The 22945-nt window shown below is 45.5% G+C and overlaps 1 protein-coding gene across 1 annotated transcript; it reads left to right on the forward strand.

Annotated features, from left to right (window-relative positions):
* Positions 1–706: 706 nt before the first annotated feature.
* Np (serine protease notopleural) lies at positions 707–22431 on the forward strand. Its single transcript, XM_076429227.1, has 11 exons — positions 707–1146; positions 5799–5904; positions 10531–10850; positions 11178–12621; positions 15606–15749; positions 15892–16050; positions 16406–16482; positions 16702–16802; positions 18471–18742; positions 18837–18991; positions 19221–22431. The coding sequence occupies exons 2-11, from the start codon at positions 5799–5801 to the stop codon at positions 19383–19385; spliced, it is 2943 nt and encodes a 980-aa protein (XP_076285342.1). The 5' UTR covers positions 707–1146; the 3' UTR covers positions 19386–22431.
* The last annotated feature ends 514 nt before the right edge of the window (positions 22432–22945 follow it).

Raw genomic sequence — 22945 nt, forward strand, 5'->3', positions numbered from 1 at the left:
GCTGCTGATTTACAGGGCTTCGGGCAATCGTAAGCCGGTTCATCCTGCGGATTATTCGTTGATAGATCAGGATCTCGATCTAGTCGCCGTATGGCCTCGATAACGAACGAATCCATGAGTGAAGGCAGTAGCTACGAGGGGAGCAATGAATTGCAACTATATGGGGGCCCTGTAGTGGGCCCGTGATGGTCGATAGCTGCGGCAATTTGCGAAGGGGGCTGAGGAGAGGTAAAAAAAAAAAGAAAGGGTGAGAATAATAATATCATAACTGGTACGTGTTTCCTTCGGGCATCCGGCGACCTGCGACGACACAACCAGGTCGAAGTGGGGACTGGTGGCAGAGTCGACAGAAAGAGAAGCGAAGACCCACAGCCGAAGCAACGGAGAGGGAGATAGAAGGAGAGGGAGGGAGGGGGGTTTAGAAGAGTGACCGAACAGGCCCCTCGCGAAGCCGAAGAGGTGGAGGAAGAGGCCGAGAGCCGAGGAAACGTGGCGTCGTGGCTCTCGACGTGCGACAAGGACGACCGTCCCGTCTAGAAGGAGAGGTTCAACGGAGGAGAACGGTCATTGCCACCACCTCACCTCGAGCCGGTGCTAAAGTCCCCGACACGAGGCTGTATCCTCGACCCTGGCATGGTCTACCATGCGGAATTGTCCTGTAGTTTAGCCTGGGCTAGGTGGTGGGGCCTGCTTCACGAACAGCCGATGCGCCGCGGCAGGATTCGTGCACGCGGAGCGCACCCGAGAGCACCTGGATCGGTGATCCAGAAGTCGTGAACCGCGCCAGGATCACCGGCAAACCAGTTCGATCGGTACGAGCTTCGTGTTCGTACCGCCCCGTGGACCAGTCGAGGAATCGAGAGCTCGTACCGCCCGTGGACCATCCGCCCCTTGTTCACAATTCTTTTTTTTTTCTCTCCGCGCGTCAACCACCCTGAATCGCGAATCTGGATCACGGACCACGATCCCGTCCGCGTTCCCTGTGATTCTCGATCCACGGATTAATATCGCAACCTGTCGCCTTCAGTCGGTCTTCTTCTTGAAGAACGCGCTGATCTACAAACCCGGCTCCACAGGGATGACGCCGCCTGTCGCTGCACTCTGACCACCAAGTCTTCATCGTCAAGCTCGCCGGTATCAACCAAGGTAAGGTTATGACCACGTCTCAAGGCCTTCGATCAGCGTCCTTCGGATCGCAACCCGTTTACCCGTACCGTGCACTCAGCGCACTCGGAATTGATCCCGTGTAATTGGAATGAAAGGATGCGGTCAGGTTCGCGAGGACTGCCAGGGGAATTAGTCTCGCTTCTGTCAGGGGGTTTAGAGGTATGTCGGGGAGCATTGCGATTTTGTTGGCCGCAAGATGGCTGCGATATTTACGGTACTTGTTAACGACTGTGGACAGTTCGGCGTGTTTTTGTAGGAATTCGCGTGACCCACTTGTCACACGGTGGACTGTGTGTTAGGTTTGAAGTACATTCTCGATTGGGCAGCTTTGGAGGTTGCCGACATTTTTATAGAAACGGATGTAGTTATTATAATTTTATGTTTAAAGCTGAACCTAATAAACAGGCCAATTATGTTTAGGTCTGTCCAATAAGTTTCAGTCAGGCTTCAGGATGTTTTTAACGCAATGGTCTTGTTACTAGACTGCGGATTTTCATGCAAAATAAAAATTGTAATAAGTAGACTGCGGATCTTTATGCATTTAGGATAAAATGAGCGGGCAAATACAAAACTGGGAACACATTAGGAGAATTCAAGATTACTGTTATACTGTGTTCGGCTTTTTAAGCCGATTAAAAAACGTAGACAATTTTTATTTTCCTAGAGAGAGAGAGAGAGAGATCTATGCATCACGATCGTCTAAGAGTTCTCGGGGTGATTGAACCTGAGTAGAATTTGAATGGGTCCCTCGTCGATTAATTGCGACATCGATTAGCGCCACGAGCGAGACGAACGAACTCGTCGCGTCGCGTCGTTTCGACGAAGACGAGGTAATCGTGCCCGTTGCCAACGATTCACCAATGTGAACCGTATGTCGTTCACGAATAGCGGTACCTGCTCGTTCCTTTAAGCGGAATTCAAACTTTCACGAGCGCCGCTGGCGGATTTAGCATGAGCGTCATTCTACCGATGACATCGCCTCGTTTCGTATGTGATACACGAACGATGAAAACAGATCGGCGGAACGTGTGCCAAGGGACAACACCTTTCCCACCTCGGTACACAATTTCGGAAAAAAATTATTTACACATTAGCTGGTAAATTGATCCTTATGACGTCTCAAGAAAACTCGAGTTGTCCAATCTTTAAAAAGTTATTCGTTTTTAAATGGTGCACGCGAAGTTGTTCCGAAGCAAAATCGAATTTTCCATAGCATCGGAGTTGCATAGCACGAAGAATCACAGCGAAATCGGATACGGCGATGCATTTCTTCGATGATCAATCAACGTTCTTCGAGAATTGGACGATCTAGCCGCCCGCGGTCGACAACGATCGGTTTCACGGGGCAACTTACAGTCGCGGCTGTGTGTTTCGGGTTACGGCGGTCTTGATCCGACGATTAAACCGTGGAATGATTTTATTTACGAGTCGTTGCTCGTAATGAGTTCCGGCGCGCGTCCCGAAACGAGCGTTTTATTTTACTGTACCGTATACTATGTATGTATATCTACGCCCGCCAACCCACATGTGCGCCTCGTATTAGATACGCGCTCACAAATGAAAGTGGCCTGGTACCGTTACGACTTACGCGCTACGCTACAACAAAAGCTTTTTACGACGGTGTACGCGCGCGCTACTTAGTCGCCTTTTGTCTTCCACGTTCGCCTAATTCGGAAATGCCATCGGTCGGCTGACTATCCCTCGGACGACGACGACGCTAACAGCTTCGACGACAAAGTTTGTTCTCACCAATTTTTCTCGATTCAATGGCACAATCTTCGAACGGCGCCAACAACTAAATAACTGTATAGTAATATTATAAGACTGCCAACCGGGAAAACAAGTTTCCGCGAGACGGTGTTGCTCAACTCTTTCCATAAACTTTCTTGTACTCTCGTGAAATTTATGCGGGAAAAGTTCGTCGAACGTCCTAAAGTCTCTCCCTGGTAAAACATGATCTGAATTTAACAAGCGTTGCATTAAGTTCTTCGAGGCAACAAATTCTCTAACCCCCTAAATTCGTTTGTAAATACAAACTCGTTATTTCTGCGAAGAGCAGAGCTGTGTGCAACGTCGTTTTTAATGTGACAAAGTCATCAAGGGATGAAGTGAATTTTTAGTTTCATCCTGCTTCTCACGATCAACGCGGAATATTTTTATTTTGCGTAAAGATCCGCAGTTTGCTCATCGATTTCCGCGAGAAAACATCGAAAAATGACTGGGTACCTTCCATCGATCGTTTATTATTGTAAATTTGAGGGACAGGATCAGTTATTGAGGATTAAGGAAGTTGATCAATGGAGGATCGTCGAGCGCCAGCTCGAAAGGATGCAGAACCGTTCGCAAGACTAATGTCCCGCAATCAAGGATAATAATCCCGCAGGAAGGAGCAGTTTTTCGAAATTGAAGGGTTCGATGGAAAGGACACGATAAATCTCGGGCACACCGGTACATTGACAAATCGCGGTTGGCTCGCGCCACCAAATCGAGAAGCTAACTGTCGCCCAACTCGCCTAACTAATCAGAAGCAGGAAACCAGTAACCTGACCATCGACAAGACAGCGGAGCGGCCTGGCTCGCGTCGACATTCGTTGCTTCATCCACCCGAATTCCTGCCTCTGGGTAACTGTAACGGTTTTTATCGCTTCCTCAAAGAGGAGGAGCGAGTGCACACTGGATGAGATCATTGCGTTTCTTCGGACAGACCTGAAAGAAAACTGGAATTACGCGGGTTGAATTTCATACCGGAAGCCGCCGTAATTTCCCCCCTCGGCTTCTCCGCCCCCCCCCCCGTTTTCAATTACGCAGTTTAACGCGTAATAAATGTAATGATATCATCCCGATCGTGACTTATTCCCCACGCTCCGAGGAAATCGCGTTTGCTCAGCGATCCGAGCCGTGGAACGATTTTTCCTGCCGAGTACCCACGATTTTTATCGTCCAGATGTTTCCAGCCCTTCTTCCTTTATCAACAAAGTCGGATAGGTGAATGTTAATTCTCCACAGATCGTCTCGCGACGTCCACGATAAGGAGAATTCATTTTGAGATAAGGGAGCAACGTCGTTACGCCGACAACATCCCAGCAACTTCGTTAATTTGCTCGCGAGAAATCCTGCTTCGAAGTTTTACGCGGTCTCAGGAAAATTGTATAGGGCAACGCCGAAGTCCACTTTCCGCATTTCAGCCTTCCGAGGTGTTTTCCACGCGAGCCGTGTCCTTTTCGAATTATTTTTATGTCGTTCGAGTCTTTTCATGAAACATCGACAGTGGATTCTTTCCTCTCTGCGAAAACGAAGGTTCACATAAGCGCGAGAAGACTTCCCACAGTTTTATAGCGCTTTTCACGTACAAGAACAATCAGGGGACCATAAAGAGTCAAGTTGGACTCGAGTTTCCTCTCATTCTTCGGTGGAAATGGCAATTTTCCGACGTTTTTCCAGTTCGAGCGTGCAGTCGATTTGTTAGGAAGCAATTAGGAATTCCCCGCAAGAATAGTTTCAGGATGAACTGCGCCGATCGGTGATCGAAGAAAATGATGGAAGGAAAAGGAGGCCGCGTTCCATCAGATCGAAGCGACGATCCGTGATCCGACTCGACGGGATATAACGTGTTATCGCCGAATTCTTGCGGCTGAACCGGGACCAGAGTTGTGTTGGGTTTCGATTGAATTACTTCACGAATTACAAAGTAATTAAATTACATTGTATTCGATTAAATAATGAGATTAATACAATTAAATTGAAGATTCTGAGTGAAACTTTATCCTGAATTCACTGTTAACTCCGTTACTTTTGAGGACGCGTAAATGCAAACCGTGTTCACGTGTTTGTGCTGCGATAAAAATGATGCACGGAGAATATGCTAATTCGGGAGACATTTCAAGCATGATGGATGACTACGACGACGTGATACCGGGTCCACCGGAGAAAGTCGACTAGGAAACGGATACGAGGAAAGTGGCCACGGTTTTCGACGGAAAATAGATGAGACACCGTCCGATTGTGTCGAGGCGAACAATCGTTTCGCCGTAGAGCACTGATTTCTGCATCTTGTCGCCGCTTTCGCGCAACACTCCGTGTCTACCGTTGAAAACGAACGTCCGTTCTCATCGGGGTCGTTCACATGAACCTTTACTCCCGACAGAGAAGCTTCTATCTTCGCGGCGAACAACGTTTCCCGTCCTCCTCCCATTGTCCTCTCTCGTCGAATGTCCCTCTCGGGAGGCATCACTTTCTTCGTGTTTTTCAACCAACACTGACATAATAATCGACCAACGGGACCGATCGTACTGATCGATGCACGTCCACCGGTGATCCAGATAAACCGCTTGCGGGCACAAAGACCGAGCACGTTCATTGATCTGCTTCGCGCTTGTGGGATTTTATTGGGAGCTTTATGGAGAGATAGATTCTCAAATATTTCCAAGTAGTTTTAGATTCCTGAAGATTTTTCTATTAGAAATGATTATAATTTCTTCAAACATCCAAGTAGCTCCTGGTAGAAAATTTTCATCCCCTAGATTGCGGGTGGATGAAAATAAAAAACATTATTTCGTGCAATAAAGGTCTACGACGAGGAAGAATATTGGGCTAGGGAGAGAGGGTCTAAGATCGATGTTTTCTGTTTTCAGATGTGGGACCGACAGGGACAACTGTGGGCCTTCGTCCTCCTAGGCAACGTGCTGATGAACACCGTGATTGCCACACCGATCTACGTTCCCCAATTTATCCCAGGAAGTAAGTCCCTCCATATATTTTTTTCCAACGACAGCGTAGCCGGCGCAGTGAACACGCGATCTAGATCAGCAAGTAACCATTAAGTGTCACGAAGCTAAGAGGATAGACAGAAACAGCTGGAGGGTCGTAAAATCGTCCCGATTTCTTTGGGTCGCCTACATTCACTCTGAACTAGATTTATACACTGTTGAAACACGAAGATTATTTCCGGACGATCTGTAACCCACTCCGATATTCTTCAGACAGTTTCAATATATTCGTACAAGCTTACTCAGAGTGACTGAACTTCTCTAATATATTGAAAAACTCGTGTGTTGGGGATCTCCTTTGGGCCTCGTTCTCTCGGTAACAAATTCGGTAACAAATTCGGTAACAAATTCGTGTCCCTAAATTCAAGGTTTCTTTCACGCGTTCTCGGATTTCCCCCGAGTGTCAGCTGAGTAACGGATCGGTACGCAAATACATGGGCGTGTTGACTGGAGAGTAGTATGGGTATGTGTTCGGCAGGTATCGGCCATGCTTAAATGACCACGGGAGCGGTTTACCTGTCCGCAGGACGGCATTGAACCTACCTTGGATTCGAGCTCGAACGGTACGTGGGCGGACTGGTCAGTTTTCTATACAAGTGGGTCAGCCCCGGTCATCGTCGCGCGCTTACACGACTTACACTGATTTTTTCGATCGTCGTCATACTTCGCGGCATTCCTGTCGATCGTCCAGGCGAAGTTGACGATCTCCGCTCTCGATCTAGATCGCCAAACGCTCGAGACGCCAGAAATTCCGGAGTTTTATTCATCTAGATCAGGGTGGCAACCTTTTACATACCATGCGTCAATTTTGTACGGGTTCAGATGTGCAGTACAACTCAAACACTTCTTCTACCTCCTTACCTCCATTGTTGGAGTTGGAAAATAGAGATAGATGTAGGATCTGTGCTTCGCTTAGAGGAGGAAGAGAGATAACTCAATCACGCAGCTAAAATTAATCAATTTACACCAGTTCGAAAGACACGCGCTTATTGGATCACCAATTCAGTGCCGTAACGAGGGCGTGGCGAAAGAGTTTGCGGTTTGGGACGCAAAACAAAGAATACATTAAATACATTATTGTATATACGGGCAATTCATTTTGATGATGTTAATAGTATTTAATATATTGCATTTAGTAAAATTTAACTTGTCACATTAAAATTTTTCTGTCATTATTGGGTTACGGGGAGGCGCAAGGTAGTGAGAAATGAACTCTAAAAGATTCTACAACAGTAAACTGTCAAAAAATTGCGACGACCATCAATTCATCAGAATAAAGCTCCACGGATTGAATTGAGAGCATTCAGGTGTTGAAGATATGAAGATGGATGGAGAAGAAGGTTGGCCATCTATGATCTAGATCGTATGATTACAGAAGAACATTGACGAATTTGTTGGAGAATTGAACAGACTTGTCAATTCATACTTCTTCATAATTCATTATCACGATGACTCACGCCGAGGATCGATCACCGATTGTTCAATTCGTTCTCGATCACCTTGGGACACTTTCTTATCGTCGTTCCAGTGAAATCCTATGGATATGTAGGCGCGTGGGCGTGCGATGGGACCCGGTATGGCCAACACAGAAATTCCGACAAGCGCGTAATGGGAATCGGCTACTTTCTTCCATGACTATGACGCATGCGACACTTCCGCTAGCACACATTCACCTGGACGAGAAGGATCGACGACCGGGGCACACGCGTAGATTGTTTCGGACGAGGGCAGACTGACCGACTGACCCGAAACCAAGGGCGCCGACCCCCTCTTTCCGTTTGTGTATCATTTCACGGTCGATTTTCACTCGCCACGGCCGTCAACCTCGGCCGACACGAAGAAAGTAAAGATCCCAGCTGCGAAAAATTGCTCACGGCCATCGCTAATAGCCCGTGGATCCTGCACAATCTGCGGATCTATAGCAATCTTCGTCACCCAATTTTTTCCCTCGAAAATCAGTTCACTTTGCCACGGTATTGTTTTTTACCCGCAACACGAGAGCAATATCCTCGAAACTTTCCTCGTCGATTTCTCAAATCGGGTCTTTGTACAATTGCCGCTTCTGAAAATTTTCGAAAAATGCTGGGATATAAAATACGAGAGAATTTAGTACAATTTTAATTTATTCCAAATCTAAAAAGTTTCTTAAAATTCGGCTAGAAAAATTGGAAATTGCATAAACATCCGCAGTCCATTCATAACCTATCAAGAGAGCAGATATCTCGGAAGATAAAAATGGTTGGCAGCAGACTATGTATAGTGTTTAAAGTGCGTGCCATCAATTACGCGGCCGTATCTCAGACAGATAAATGATCTTTCCGTGTTCATCAGGGTCTAGGATGCTCGGTAAACGACAACTGCAACGAAAGCTACGATCTTGATAGCGTATCATTAACATCTGACCGCGCGGGGAGCGTCATTAACGCGTTCGGTGGAGTTGACCGAACGCACAGGTGTGCATGATCCAGGCGAAGGTAACTCGGGTCAGGTATGTCGGTTGAATCGCCTCGGCTGAGAGGAACCTTGGAATGCGAGGGTTTAAGTCCTCTGGAGATAGAAAACGACCGCGACGCGAGGAAGAAGAAGAAGAAGAAGAAAGAGACGAGGTTGCGAGGCGTCTTAGAGGGAAACGTTACATTAGGCTATGACTGTGACCCACTTTTCGCTGAGGCAACTAGCTCATACATCGAAACGTAACGGTACCGGGATGCTTCGGCTTGGCTGACATCAATTCGTTCCTCGATAACGCCCCGCTACGTGCATTATTTGCGGCCTCTAATCGGCCAAATTAATCGATGATCGCGCCGGTTACGGGTAACGTTCGTTCCACCGATTATTATTGGAAACGATATCGTAATCTCGCACCTGTCGAGATTGCTCGATCGATCCTCGTCGAAATCCCTCGCGTCGATACCGGGAAATCTGTGATACACGCTGGCGCTGTTACTTTTCCGCAACTTCGAAGATTCGAAGGATTCGAAGGAACGAAGGGAACTTCGAAGATTCTTGGACTCGTATGAAGTTGTAACTTAATCAATCTTTTAGCTGTGGTGGCGTATTTTTTTCGGAAAATATAACTTAGCAGCGAAATTTCGAAGTCCAAAGCTTCGAAACTCCGTTTCTTGTAATCCTCTAATAATTTACTACGGAGATTCGAATTTTGAAGCTCCGAAAATTCGATTCTCATCGCCGGCGACGCTCGATTCACGGCTCATTTCTCGCTCGTTATTTTCCGTAGAAACACATAACTGTACCGGTGGGGCATATGAATCATTGCCGAAGCAGCAGCCTCTCTCGCCATTCCGTTATCCGTCTTTGATATCCCCGTGTTTTTGTCCATGCCTCGTGTCCCCCTTTCAAGCACACTCGAATTCTGTTCGCCTTCTCGATATCTAATCGATCTTATCGCGAGCAACGCTACTCGCAAATTATCTTCCACGATCATTCTATAATTTTCGAATGGCCAAATCTAATGACTATTAAATTTTCACTACCTATTAAGCACAATGAAATGAAATAAAATGAGACAATTTTAGAAATCAATATCCTCTCGTAGTTCTGTAATTTAATTGGACGAATTAACATTTTTACATTTCCGCAATCTAATTACAAGAAGGTACGCATTATGTAATAGAGCCGTCGTGCACGATATTGTTATATCATTCGGAGAAATATAGAAAGTATTTCTCACGGAAATTGAATAACTAGAAATATAATTAGTAACCAGGAACACGTTCTCGCGGAGATGACGGACTCCCGCAGCTACCTTCTCTCTGTGCAATTATTAATCGACGCCGCATGTATCCTCTATTATGCTATTTACTGGAACGATTAAGAGGAATTAGAGGAATGTCCCTCAGGCGTCGTTTGCAGTCGACATCGAGGAACGTTGATCCCTTCGATCGTCTTTCATAGATGCGTACGAGATGACGTTCCGATTCCTATCCCACTTGCACACGTTTGCTAGTCATGATTTCGCACTTTTGTCGGGACGCTTGTTAGCTTTTTAAACACGTAACGCGTGATGCAACGGGGGATCATTTTTCCATCAGAGAAAATGGCGTTGCGTTATCATTAGACTGCGGATCTTTCGGCGAAATTGTCTCCATCGATTGCAAGACGTTAGAGACGGATCTTTCTCGAATAATTTTGAGAAAATCACACATTCATATCCTCTGATTCCTCTAACCTTTTCACTGCTCTCTCGTACTCATTTTTATTCATTTATTTATTTATTTATTGATGCCGTAACCCATGATCGGTTTATATTAATAATGAATAGACTGCGGATCTTTATGCAAAATGAAAAATGTTTGCATAGATTGCAGGACACAGGAGCCAAATAAAAATAGTATTCTTGCTTTAATTATTCTATTAAACTTAAACGAACACATTGATGTATATTTTTCACATGTCCACGTACAAATGCATAAAATCCGGAGTCTAATAATGAAGTCCATGAAATCCATGAATGAAGTCCATGAAATCGCAGTCCAGTCACTATAAGAGGAATAATTATGTCCTGTACGTCTTGACGAAGCAATTCGACGACGCGCTCGCTCGTAGTTATAAAAGATCGACTGTTTTTCTGTGTCAGGCACCGGGAGGAACATCAGGAATCTGCCGTGCGTGTCACGGCGAACCGGCGAGACCGGCGTGTGCATGTTCGCGTTCACATGCGCGAAGGCGAACGGCACGCATCTCGGCACCTGCATCGACCGATTCTACTTCGGCAGCTGTTGCAAGATCGACGAGGAGCCGGACATATTCCCGCAGGACAACGTCATCGACGATGGGTCCCCGTCGAGGCCGTTCGTCACAACCGTCGGGCCCATCGAGAGCAACGACATACCCGTGTACTTCTCAAGGCCGAAGCCGATCGCGGACAAGAAACCGCATGGAACGACGCCCGTCGAGGTGAGTGCCGATTTTCTCTTATCCATTTACGCCGTACACCCCCTGCACGCCTAATCACGAAGTTCGATCACACAATCCTCCATCCGAAAAGTACTTGAACACTTGACTTTGATTGAAGTACTTGATTTTTAAGGTATTTTCACGCGAAACCGAACTTCATACCTCTGTGAAAAGTTTGAAAAATTCTTCTCTTCTGTTTCGCGGGACGAAAGCAAGGGACAAACTCTTCAAATTTCCGTCTAAGCGACAGAGCTCCCCCCGGAAACGTGTGTCGAGCGTTTTTACGGGACCGTAAAGAATCGTGATTGTTCGTTTTTGCTGTTGAAGGGGGCGACGACGAGCAGTTACGCGGTCCAAACCACTTCGGCTCCCACGACGATAGCGAGGGAGACGACGAAGCCTACGACGAAGAGGCCGACACTGACGACGACCGTCGAAACGACCACGCAACCGGTTCGGTTATCGACCTTCCAAACTGTTCAGAATTCCTCCGTGCAGGATTCGACCACGGAAACGGTTGGCACGGGTTCGCAAAAAACATCGGTCACGATCGAAACCACGAGTAAACCGGCTAGCAGCAGCACGCAAACTCCCTCGATCACGCGGAGGCCAACGACGCCGGAAACCGTGACGAAATCACAGTCGACGATCCTGCAGACGAGCAGCAAGCCGGTAACCAAGAAGCCGATACACTCATCCTCGTCCCATAAACCACCTGCGAGCCACAGGCCGGTGCATACGACAGTCCATAAACCTGAGTCGACCACAGCTAAGCCTCTTCAAACGACGACGACAACGACCACGACCACGACAACGGAGAAGCCGATCGAATCGACTACCTTGAAGACTGTGCCCAGTACCACAACTCAGAGGATCGTTCCGGCGACCAGGTTCCCACCTAGAAATGCTACTACTATTAAGCCATCGACTCAATCCAGCACCAGGAGACCCATCAGCAGCACGAGGAAGCCCACCGTCGCTACCAGCACGAAGAAACCGACCACCACCACCAGAAAGCCTACCACACATGCTAAGAGACCTACCACGAAGCCTCCCAGCTCCAGTTTTCCCACCACTGTTCCGGTTACCACGCTGAGGCCGTCAACCACTGTCAAGGATCAGCCAACGATTGCTACCACCGGCTCCACGATCTCGTCTACCAAACCCACAAGTACATTATCAACGTCGACGAAGCCTACTACAGCTACCACGAAGCCTGTCCACAAGCACAAGCCTACCACGATCAGGACAACCACCTCAAGACCTTCTACAAGTATCGCTAGCCGACCATCTACGCTGACCACCAAACCGACGACCAAACCAACCACGCATATCACCAAGCCAAAACCCACCAAGATTGTCACGACTACCACGAAGACTGTGACTAAACAGGAACTTACTACTACCACCGAGAAACCGGTGCCTCTCTCCACGATAGAGACCACCACGGTGCCCGTTACGAAAGTTGCGTCAACCGTGGAGATCACCAACCCCATCAAACTGTCCAGCAGACCTGTTACCAGGCCCATAACCACCACTGAACCCACTGTTCTCAGCAGTACCGTGACTCAGACCAGTTCTACGGCTACAGCAGAGGCTACTTCAGAGGCTACCACTGCTGCCAGTAAAGTATCCGCTCAGGGTGTTAGTCAGACTACCGAGGAAGCTACCCAGACTATGTCTACGGCTGGACTTGTCACGTGGACATCTAGTTCTGATGACATCACCACCAGGCTGCCGGACATTTCTTCCACTGCGACTACTCAGATGGGTAAGTACCCTCTATGGGGACAGTTATTTTGAACACCCTCCGTGGAAACTAAGGGATAATGTTACCCTGCGTGGTAGTAGGCCCAGTGTCGCCAGTTGATGACCAAATGGTCATCAATTACTCTCCTCCTTTTCCCCTTCCACTATCCCATTTCAGCACCACGCGCACACTCCAACGCCCCCCACTAAGACCGTAGACCACGGTGCCCGTGCCATAATTGATTCCCCTCGATTGCTGGCGACCTGGCGACACTGGGTGGGCCTCGAGGGACGAAGAACCAAGGACAATGCGAAAAGTAGAGGCCCTTAGTTATTCATAGGCTCGGGCACCAACTGCATAGTAGAGGGGCGGTCCGGTGAATGTCCCGGGGGTGGGTGTTTACAGGGGTTCGCCCTCGGTTTTAGCCTCCCCCTTAACAAAACGAAGGGGGATATTGTTACCCTCTGTCTGCCAGTATCGGATATGTCGCATAATTCTGTCGCATAATTCTAATTTAACCCTTAACACTCGAATGGTGACTCTGAGAGAGGCGCCACTAAAAATTGCTGTACCATTATGCAAAATATTGTTTACATCATTAAATATATCGGTATCTAATCAATTACTAAACAGTTAGGTATTGTATGGGGTGTTATACCGATTTCATATCCATGAAGTTTAAAAAATCATAGAGAATGGAAATGCTCATAATTTCAGATCATTTTTATTATGTTACGAAGACGAGGACGCTAATGTAAATGAGATCCGCGCTGTTTCCGCGGGCTCTAACTGTTCCCGGCATTCGAAAAAATTCGACACGGTGCGAAGATCGAAAGAATGGAATAGCATAACATATATTACTAGTGGAACTAGAGTTTCTAGAATCTGTGACCTGGTAAATTTTTGTTTGGAGCCACCTCTCTCGCGGAAAAAAAAGAGGGAAGCCGCGAAAACTGGAGCGAAGTGCAGTTATCGGAAACTAATTCGTGTCGTTTGAATTACAGTAGGGGAAGAGAGTGCAGCGAAGTGAACGCCGCGCCGTCCGAGAGGAAAGATTACGGTGAACCGACGATGCCACGGTTCGGACCGTTACAATCGTTCCTCCGGCAACACAGAATCTCATCTCTCGGCTTGCCTTTTTCTCCTCTGCGAGAAAGCCCGTTTCGGAACTCGATTAACAGGCGATTATATTTCGCACGATTCCGTCGATGCACGTGCGGCAATCCGGTATGCAATTATGCCAGTTTAAGGACACGAGTTCCTCGCGGTGACGCTGTGCTGTCGTCATTGATCCGGATTAAAACGCCTCGCGACGCGATCTGTCCCCGCGCGCACCGGTTTTCGTGTATCACACGCGGAAATTGCGGTCGCAGCATTGAAAATAACGAGGCCGCGATGCTGTCTCTTTGTTATCGAGCCGCGGTCGATCTATTTCGAGATTAAATGTTCATTACGATGGCATGCCTGTCACGAGAATTACGGTATTCCACGGCGGAACGGTCGAGCCGGCTACAGGGCCCCTCAAAGCTCAGAAACTTCAATTTGCTGGCTGATCCTAGACAATTATTCATTTGTAGAGTCGTAAATTCATTTGTAGAGTTGTGTCGAATTACAATTGAATTGTTTCACGAATTATAATTAAAAAGTTTCAGTAGCTTCGTTTAATTGAATTATAATGTAATTTGTCATTCTGGTAACGTGTCTTGAAACACGGATAAAAATCAAAGGTGTTTTCCACATAAAGCGAGTAATGTATACATTGAGTAATTTACATTATATTGTATTTTAATTACACTCATTATTTGCGCAATTAGCAATTAAATTAAGTGAAAGGTTCGGGTTATGTAATACAATTACAGTGTAAGTTAAATACTGTGTATATAAAATACAATGTAATTAAATTACGTAATTCAATTACAATGTATTTAAATTAGCACAACTCTGGTCTCAGACCATCTGCCGAATGTATAAATTTATCTTTTGTACTGCGGGAGTTTTCATCCTAGCATACTCTTAATATTTTAGCGTACATTGAAGGAAAAGTAATCGCCACAGAATCAAATCTCGGGTTTTCACTTGAAGCTTTTTGTTAGCAATTCGTGCATTTTGGATCGCCCTGTACCATCGAAGATCGAAAGGGTTACCGCGAACAACTGGCCGAAAGCGTGACAAACCAGATTGTTTTTAATGTTTTACTGTTCCCCGGATGGAATTCAGGGGATCAGGTGAAAAGTAACGGGTGAAAGCGCGGGGTTAGGCGGATCCGCTCGCAATCAATCAAATTGAACGGAGCTTTCGCGGTTCTGGGGTCGCTGTTTAATGCATCAGGCGTGCCCCGCGACGTGAATTGCCGCCACGATGATTTCCTATTGACGACAAAACCGTCACGTTACACAATGGGTATCCGTTTTCTTCGATTTCACCGCTCTCCGGCATCGGCGAACAGTTTCGCGCGTTTAGCATGCGAATGGGAAATGCAAATTACGGCGCGGCGCGGCGTGCGCGCGCGAAATGATCACGCGAACAATTAAGCATCGGCCCGATATAAATTCAAATTTCTCGATCAACAGCGGTCGACTCCGAATAAACGACGCGCGACAGATCAATCTTCCGCGACGAAGGACGCAAATAATTTCCACATAGAGCGATACCGATCTTCCGATGATCCATCAATCGATGAATCTATACAAATCCTTACCTTCCGCTGTTTATGAATCATACCGCCCTATCTGATCCCACATTATTTTCCCAAATTATTTCTATCACGAATTGTTCTTCAACCCAATCTTTGAAGATTATAACTTTACCTAGAGTGGGGACAGAGGTTGTTATCAGTAGGCTCTAACTTAATCTAGAGAGAGCTGGCTTGAATTTTTCTACACTACCATCCACAAATTGATTGAACTCATTTATCAATATTCTAACTCAATCCAAACCTGGCCTGAAGAATTCTAATAAAAATGATTGAACTTGACAAAATCTTGATCGTTCCCCACGTGCTCCAGATCAAACCGAGAGCGAGTGGACGCCGATCACCACTCCGGACGGCTGGGTCATGATCCAGTCACCCACCACGAAGAAACCAGAGACTGCGGAGGACACCACGATCAAATCCGTCTCCGAATCCACGCTGCAACCGACCACTACTGGTAAAATCATTGTTTCGTGCTCGTTAAACCTAAACAATCAAGGACCGAATGGCCTCGGTGCAAAGATCGAATTTCTAGCTTGACGAAGAGCTTCTTCAGCGATCTTAATCATAATCAGACGTGTCCTTGTCGGCTTTCTCAGCTACTTCTGGCTCGACGGGTAAACCCGCGGACACGACCACGGAATTCGTGACGAAGAGGCCGACCGTAATGACGACCCTTTCGACGATCGCCAGCGTGACGATAGACACCGAACTGCCAGTGCCGATGGAGACCCTGAACATGTCCGATTACAAGCAAGGTGAGCATTACAAATGCTAAAACACCGATAAAATCACTGTAACAAAATCGCCGATATCGGAATCGCTGTTGCAATAATCCGTGGTCGATAATACAGAGCCCTGGTAGCTCGTAAGGAAACGCGATACGCATAGCAAACGAGGAAGGAAGAATACAGCAACATCGGTGAGCCTGTTACGTAAAAGATTTCGTCATCGGATCGATAATCTCGCGGCGGTTCTTACTCAATCGCGGATGAGAATCGATTCCGATTAAATCGCGATCGGAGAAGATAGATTCGTTCTCCGCCATGGTTGCTGCTTTGAGATTGAAGGACCTGTCGAGGACCCTGAATTCAACCATGCTTATTCTTGCAGTGTGCGGCAGGAGGCTATTCCCGGAGTCCAGGATCGTCGGTGGCAGTCGCAGTTCGTTCGCGAAGTGGCCTTGGCAGGTGAGTCCGGGCGAAGTCGCATAAATTCCTCTTCTCTGAGATTGCAACAGGAAGAGCAAACGTTGAAATTAATCTGTGCGTCGATGATAACGAAAATTCTGTTTCATATGATCTCGCAGAAATTCCTGTTGCAATTTCGCGCAGGCTGGCGCGCTAGAAACACGCGCAGAGAGCCGCGCCACAGTACTTCGTTAACGGAGATGAGTGTTTTCTTTTCAGATCTCGTTACGACAATGGAGGACGTCCACGTATCTGCACAAGTGTGGCGCAGCTTTGCTCAACGAGAATTGGGCCATAACCGCGGCGCATTGTGTCGAGAAGTGAGTAGAGGAGATCGTGTTTGTCATCGTGATATGATTCTCTCGATCGATGCGTCTCTCCGCGAGACAATCCTATTACTAATTCCGAGAACGCGTCGCCTTGAATCAGAGAACGACTGCCAGCGGTATATGTATATCGTCGAGACGCGTTTTATGCCGTCTTCAAGACCCACTTCTTTAAGGGGGTAGTATACCCTCGATTTGTAACTAGAAAGGAACTAGAATCTTACTAGAAAAATGGCTCGAAACGTGGGTTTGCGCGAATCGGTTGTTTGTCCTTATTTGAGCTAATTGTGGGCTGGGTGAGGGCTCATTCGAAAGAGGAAGGTTCATCACACACGGGTCTGGTCATGATTTTAACGAAATTATGTTTATATCTAATGATATGAGTGTCCAAAGTAGAGTAAAAATCTAGGAAAAAAACCAGCAGATTTCAATGCATTTTTCTGTCCCCAAAAGACTTTTTGACTTATATTATGACCAGATCCGTGTGTGATGAACCATCCTCTTTAGAATGAGCCCTCACCCAGCCCAAAATCTGCTCAAATAAGGACAAACAACCGATTCGCGCAGACCCACTTTTTCGATCGAAAATCTAGTAAGATTCTAGTTATTTGCTAGATATTTGCTATTTACTAGAATCTTACTAGATTTTCGATCGAAAAAGTGGGTCTGCGCGAATCGGTTGTTTGTCCTTATTTGAGCAGATTTTGGGCTGGGTGAGGGCTCATTCTAGAGAGGATGGTTCATCACACACGGGTCTGGTCATAATATAAGTCAAAAAGTCTTTTCGAGACAGAAAAATGCATTGAAATCTGCTGGTTTTTTTCCTAGATTTTTACTCTACTTTGGACACTCATATTATTAGATATAAACATAATCTCGTTAAAATCATGACCAGACCCGTGTGTGATGAACCTTCCTCTTTCGAATGAGCCCTCACCCAGCCCACAATTAGCTCAAATAAGGACAAACAACCGATTCGCGCAAACCCACGTTTCGAGCCATGTTTCTAGTAAAATTCTAGTAATTTTCTAGTTACAAATCGAGGGTATACTACCCCCTTAACCGTCCTACGACAAGAACCGTGGCAAAAGGTCGACCAGCCTTTGTCAGTTTCATTTCCACCTGAACCTTCAATCTACCGTATTTGGTTGCAGCGTAATGGAAACAAAGCCAGTTCTTATTCCATTTTCTTCAGTATTCTATCGTATTGATCCTTGCGCATATTTAATTTCATCTCGTCAAATTGTCATTTTATTTAGATAGCAAGAATTGGAGGTTCAATCTTTCTTGTTCCATTTCCTTCGCTAACTTTGAAAATAAGAATAGATTTCTAAAAAATACCACGTTCTTAAAACGGACTAAAAGGTATAAAGTAAATTCTTAAGAAACACCACGTTCAAAAGCGGACCAAGAAGTATAAAATTTAAATAAAAAGAGCTACGTTTAAAATTTCAAGTCTTTATCTCATCGGGAAGTTAGTTTAAAATCAATTGAAAAATTTGTACCGAACAGACAGACAGACACGGAAGCAAACAAATAAAATATTCTTCTGGCTTTGTCTACGAGCCGGCGAAAGACGAAAGAATTTCATATTGAACATCGCGGACAATCTGGATAAATATTATTCTTGCAAGACGAATAATGTGAGAACAATGGTTCCAGCGTGCAACCGGGCGACCTGTTGTTGAGAATCGGCGAGCATGATTTGGCGAACGAGGACGAGCCCTATGGTTACCAGGAGCGAAGGGTGCATATCGTTGCGAGCCACCCTCAATTCGATCCCCGTACATTCGAGTACGATCTCGCGCTATTGCGATTCTTCCAGCCGCTGGAAACATTCCAGCCAAACGTTTTACCAATTTGCCTACCTGATGACGACGAGGGTTACGTTGGACGGACGGCTTATGTGACTGGCTGGGGTCGTCTCTACGACGGTACTTGAGATTCATCAGAAATAATTGATCCAATCAGAAATAGGGTAAACTTTCTTGTCCGAGACGGTCCACTGATTCGCAATTTCATTTCCAGAGGGACCACTGCCGTCCACGCTGCAGGAAGTGGAGGTGCCAGTGATTGACAACAAATATTGCGAGGCAATGTACAGAAACGCCGGATACATCGAGCATATTCCTCACATTTTTATCTGCGCCGGATGGAGGAACGGCGGCTTCGATTCTTGCGAGGTACGTATTGTTTGATTATCGGGAAAAACGATCGGCTTTAGAGTGGCTCGTGCTCGAGGTCGAAAGTGCCTCGTTTTATCGGGAACATGTTTTGGCAACTGATAAGATAGTCTATTCTGGTCGAAGTAGCGTTTGTAAGAACCATTTGTGGTCGGATAGACGTTTGTCGTCTTTGAAGTATTCACTGAGGAATGCTCTCAAGCCATTAAAACAATTCTTCGTTCCTTAGGGCGACAGCGGAGGCCCGATGGTGATCCAGAGGGCACGGGACAAGCGATGGATCCTCGCGGGAGTGATCAGTTGGGGTATCGGATGCGCGGTTCCGAATCAACCAGGCGTGTACACTCGGATCTCCGAGTTCCGTGAGTGGATCAACCAAATCCTGCAGTTCTAATCATGATGGGGGATGATGATCTACTCGTTGAAGAACGCCCGAAAGATCTGTTCCCAGGAACAGATGGATCGGTGAACGTGTATCATGTACAGCGTCGTTATCCTCGAACTCTGTAGCGAGACGTCGTTAGAGATATCCTGAGAGTGCAATACTTTTCGTAGTTACTTAGGACGTCGATGGAGAATTCTCGATCGCTGTGCATGGTATATCGGGCGCCAGAGTACCAGGGACATTGTGTTATCGGTGGCGTTATCAATCGAGCGAGGCGCACGAACGCTGCTCAGTTACTGATGCCATCTTTCGCTCGTGCTTCAACCTCGTTGCGATCGTGCAACTAGTCGACACGCCAGTGCTCTGCGCTGTGAACAATGTTGAGGAGATGCTGTTGCGTGTTATCGACGAGTCCCTGGCTCGTTACCTAGCGAAGAGAAGCAGGCGAGAACCGACTGACGATATCCTGTCCGATGAAGGATCATGCTTAGTGTCCCTAGAATTTATTATGGACTGCGGATCTTTATGCGTCTACGAAGAAATCGGTTGAGTGAAATAGAAAACGGTAAAAGACTTTAGAAATTCGAGAATGTTGTAACGTTGCTTTTAATGTACAATAACAAAGTCGTTCAGGGATGAAATCAATTTTTCCTGATCCTCAGTCTAGTTATCTATCACTGGGCTGCGGATTTGACGCAGTTATCACGAGAATCCGGAAATAATTATCAATGAGGAAAATCAACGTTTACTTGGCCTCAAGCTTGTAATCGATGAGGGAGAATTTTGCAGAAAGATCCGCAGTCCACCACCGAGATTATTGAATCGAGAGACAACCATGATCAGCTTGGACACCAGAGGCATTTTACCTCCCTTTCAGCCTAACGTCTTCCTATCAGCTTGGAAGAGCTGATTATACTCTGCGACACGTTCTCGTTTCGTTTCGAAGACATAGCTTACTCGATTATAATTGTATTTTTGTAGATAATTGTATCCTAGGAAAGTTCCACCGAGTTAAACCCCCCGCGCTATAATATGGAAGCACGATCTCGCGTGATCAAGATTTCTCGAACAAAATCAAGCCTGTTTGTTTTTAATTTATTCTAACATTGAACCTACACCAGCGAAGGTTTCGTGTTTTTTTTTTATTTTGTAAAAAACAAGATCTTTTTAAAGATTCTCCCCATGGGAGATTATTGGATACACTTCTTTATTCAAGCATGGAGTATAATAAAAATTGTACAAAGCCTAAAGAAATTCAATCTTGTTATTTTTATAAGGCAACACCATGCCAGTCGCGCTTTTAGTGTTCGCTAGGTTTACTGTTAAAGGTTAATTAACCCTCTTACGCTGCTCAGACATTGTTGCACAAAAGATTCTCCGTTGATGGTCACCCGTTATCGTTTTACACGCTGATACAACCGAAAGTGTTTTCGCTCATCTTTGTGCAACGAGAACGAGTTGAAACTTGTAACAGTGAAAGGTTTAAAAGAATTCAAGAGTATCTTTTTTTCCATTAGAAATCCTAATCGCAGCAACCATAAAATAGAGCGAGGGGTTAAACGATTTTCCAGCAATGCGAGATCCGAATTGGACGCGCAAAAATTAAGAGCCTCTCCGGTATGCAAAATCGACGATGTTCACAAACCACGCATTATCGGCTAGAGGAAAGCACCGAGACTCCTTTCTCTGACCGAAGGTCGCGTGAATTCCGACGTTCTGCGTGGTTCTATTGTTTTCAAAGCTGTCGCAATCGCACACGGGAGAAGCCTGACGGAACAATAACACGAAATTCGTTTCAGCCGAGCTAAATCCAGATAAGGGCCACCGTGGATTCGATAACGAGCACGAGAACGTTGTCGCGCACTCGATCCCCAGTGTCGATTATGGAATTATCGGCTCGAAAAGTGTGGGATTAGGCTTTTGCGCCTTCTAGAGGCGTTGTATACTTTCCCACCAACTTTTCCGACCACTTTCCCGGCGATCTAGAGCGTTGGACCGCGCCGAAAATCGATCGCGATCGCTCCCGTGCGAATTCGATCGAGAAACCCCCGATTTTCGGCTTGGGCGATTGGAAATGATTCGGCTGCGGATTTTGATGCGAAATAAAGATTTTCTAAATAAATCTTGAATAGAAATGAGTGTCTTTTCAAATAATTTTTATAAAATATTTCTAAACTCGAATGTTCGATGAAGAAACCGTTTTAGAGAATTATTAGAAAATTTTTCTTTTGCACAGAAATCCCCAGTCCAGCAATCATAGCGATCGCAATGGTCCGTCGCCGTTTTCGCAGCTCAATCGCGGCTCGTGGCGCAAGAACGATCGTAGGAGCCTAAGCGAAATTATCCGAATCTTTAATTTAATTTAATTTATAAAAAGAGGAAGTTCATATACATATATATGTATACATAAGTGCGCGTGCACGTAGATAGGACACGTATGGATAATTTATTAATGTACGCGTTGCAGTGCGGGGTTGCAACAACAATAGGAAACATCCCCGAGCTTGTAAATACTCGATCGATTGGTGGTGCGTGTTGTACTCTATTACACTTTGTTATTTTTTACTGTTTCTACCATCCCATCCACACAAGTCCGTCATTTTTCTCCCTCTCGTTTTGTATTTACCAATCGAGCATTAAACAACGATGCAAAAATGGAAAAAGAACGATGTCCTTCGACATGGGTGGAGAAATCTCACGCTGATTATCGGTGCTCACCCGACACACGAGGAAACCAGTCGAATTGTTTACTCGGCGAACCAATAACGTGGGCGACGATGCTGTACCAACTCTGCCGAACGGTTCAAACTGCGCCCACTCGGAAACGCCCACGATCTCTCACCTGTGACCAAACAGTTTGCCAGATTTTAGGTGATCATTACTCCTCGATGACTTGGAAACCCAGGACCGCCATCACTGCGATACGCTCCAGAACTTTGGAAATCTGTTTTAGATATTGACTAGGAATTTTTCTAGTCTTGACCATTTTTAAGAGCTAACATTTCGGTCTCCAACATTTCTGGAGGCGACAGCAGAGGTGGGCATTATTTGGCGAAACAAAAATATTTCAAATACTATTAATTATTTTAGATTTTACTTTGCTGAAAGAAAATAGTATTTTAAATAAGAAATTTATTACAATTTCGAAAATGAAATATTTCTATTTTAACAATCTGAAACACGAAATAAAATATTTTTATTTCAGCTATTTGATTTTCAGCAATAATATTTGGAATTAAAATTGAAAATAAAAACAATGAGTATTTTCAATATTCTTTAAATAAAATAATATCTTCAAATAAATTTCTGCCTCAAATAAAATATTTTATTTTCTAAAATTACTGCATCAAATAAAATATTTTATTTTCAAAGTTGTAAACATACTTTTTAAAATAAATAGGATTATATATTTACTATTTAAAATACTATTTTACCCAGCTCTGGGCGACAGAGAAATTTCATTTAATTCTTCTACCCCTGTCTTGATCTTGTATAGGAAATGATGATAAAATGTGTTAAGGGTCGTTTGTTATATTAGGTTTGAAAGAAAAAAAATTTCAATCAATTTA

The sequence above is a fragment of the Lasioglossum baleicum genome, chromosome 8 (assembly GCF_051020765.1).
Source record: "Lasioglossum baleicum chromosome 8, iyLasBale1, whole genome shotgun sequence".
Lineage (NCBI taxonomy): Eukaryota > Metazoa > Arthropoda > Insecta > Hymenoptera > Halictidae > Lasioglossum > Lasioglossum baleicum.

Excerpts from the sequence above, each read along its gene's own strand:
- Np (XM_076429227.1), top strand. The coding sequence starts at position 5,799 with ATGTGGGACCGACAGGGACAACTGTGGGCCTTCGTCCTCCTAGGCAAC. Across the intron at positions 10,851-11,177 it reads ATGGAACGACGCCCGTCGAG|GGGGCGACGACGAGCAGTTA; the intron begins GTGAGTGCCGAT and ends TTGCTGTTGAAG. Across the intron at positions 12,622-15,605 it reads CACTGCGACTACTCAGATGG|ATCAAACCGAGAGCGAGTGG; the intron begins GTAAGTACCCTC and ends CACGTGCTCCAG.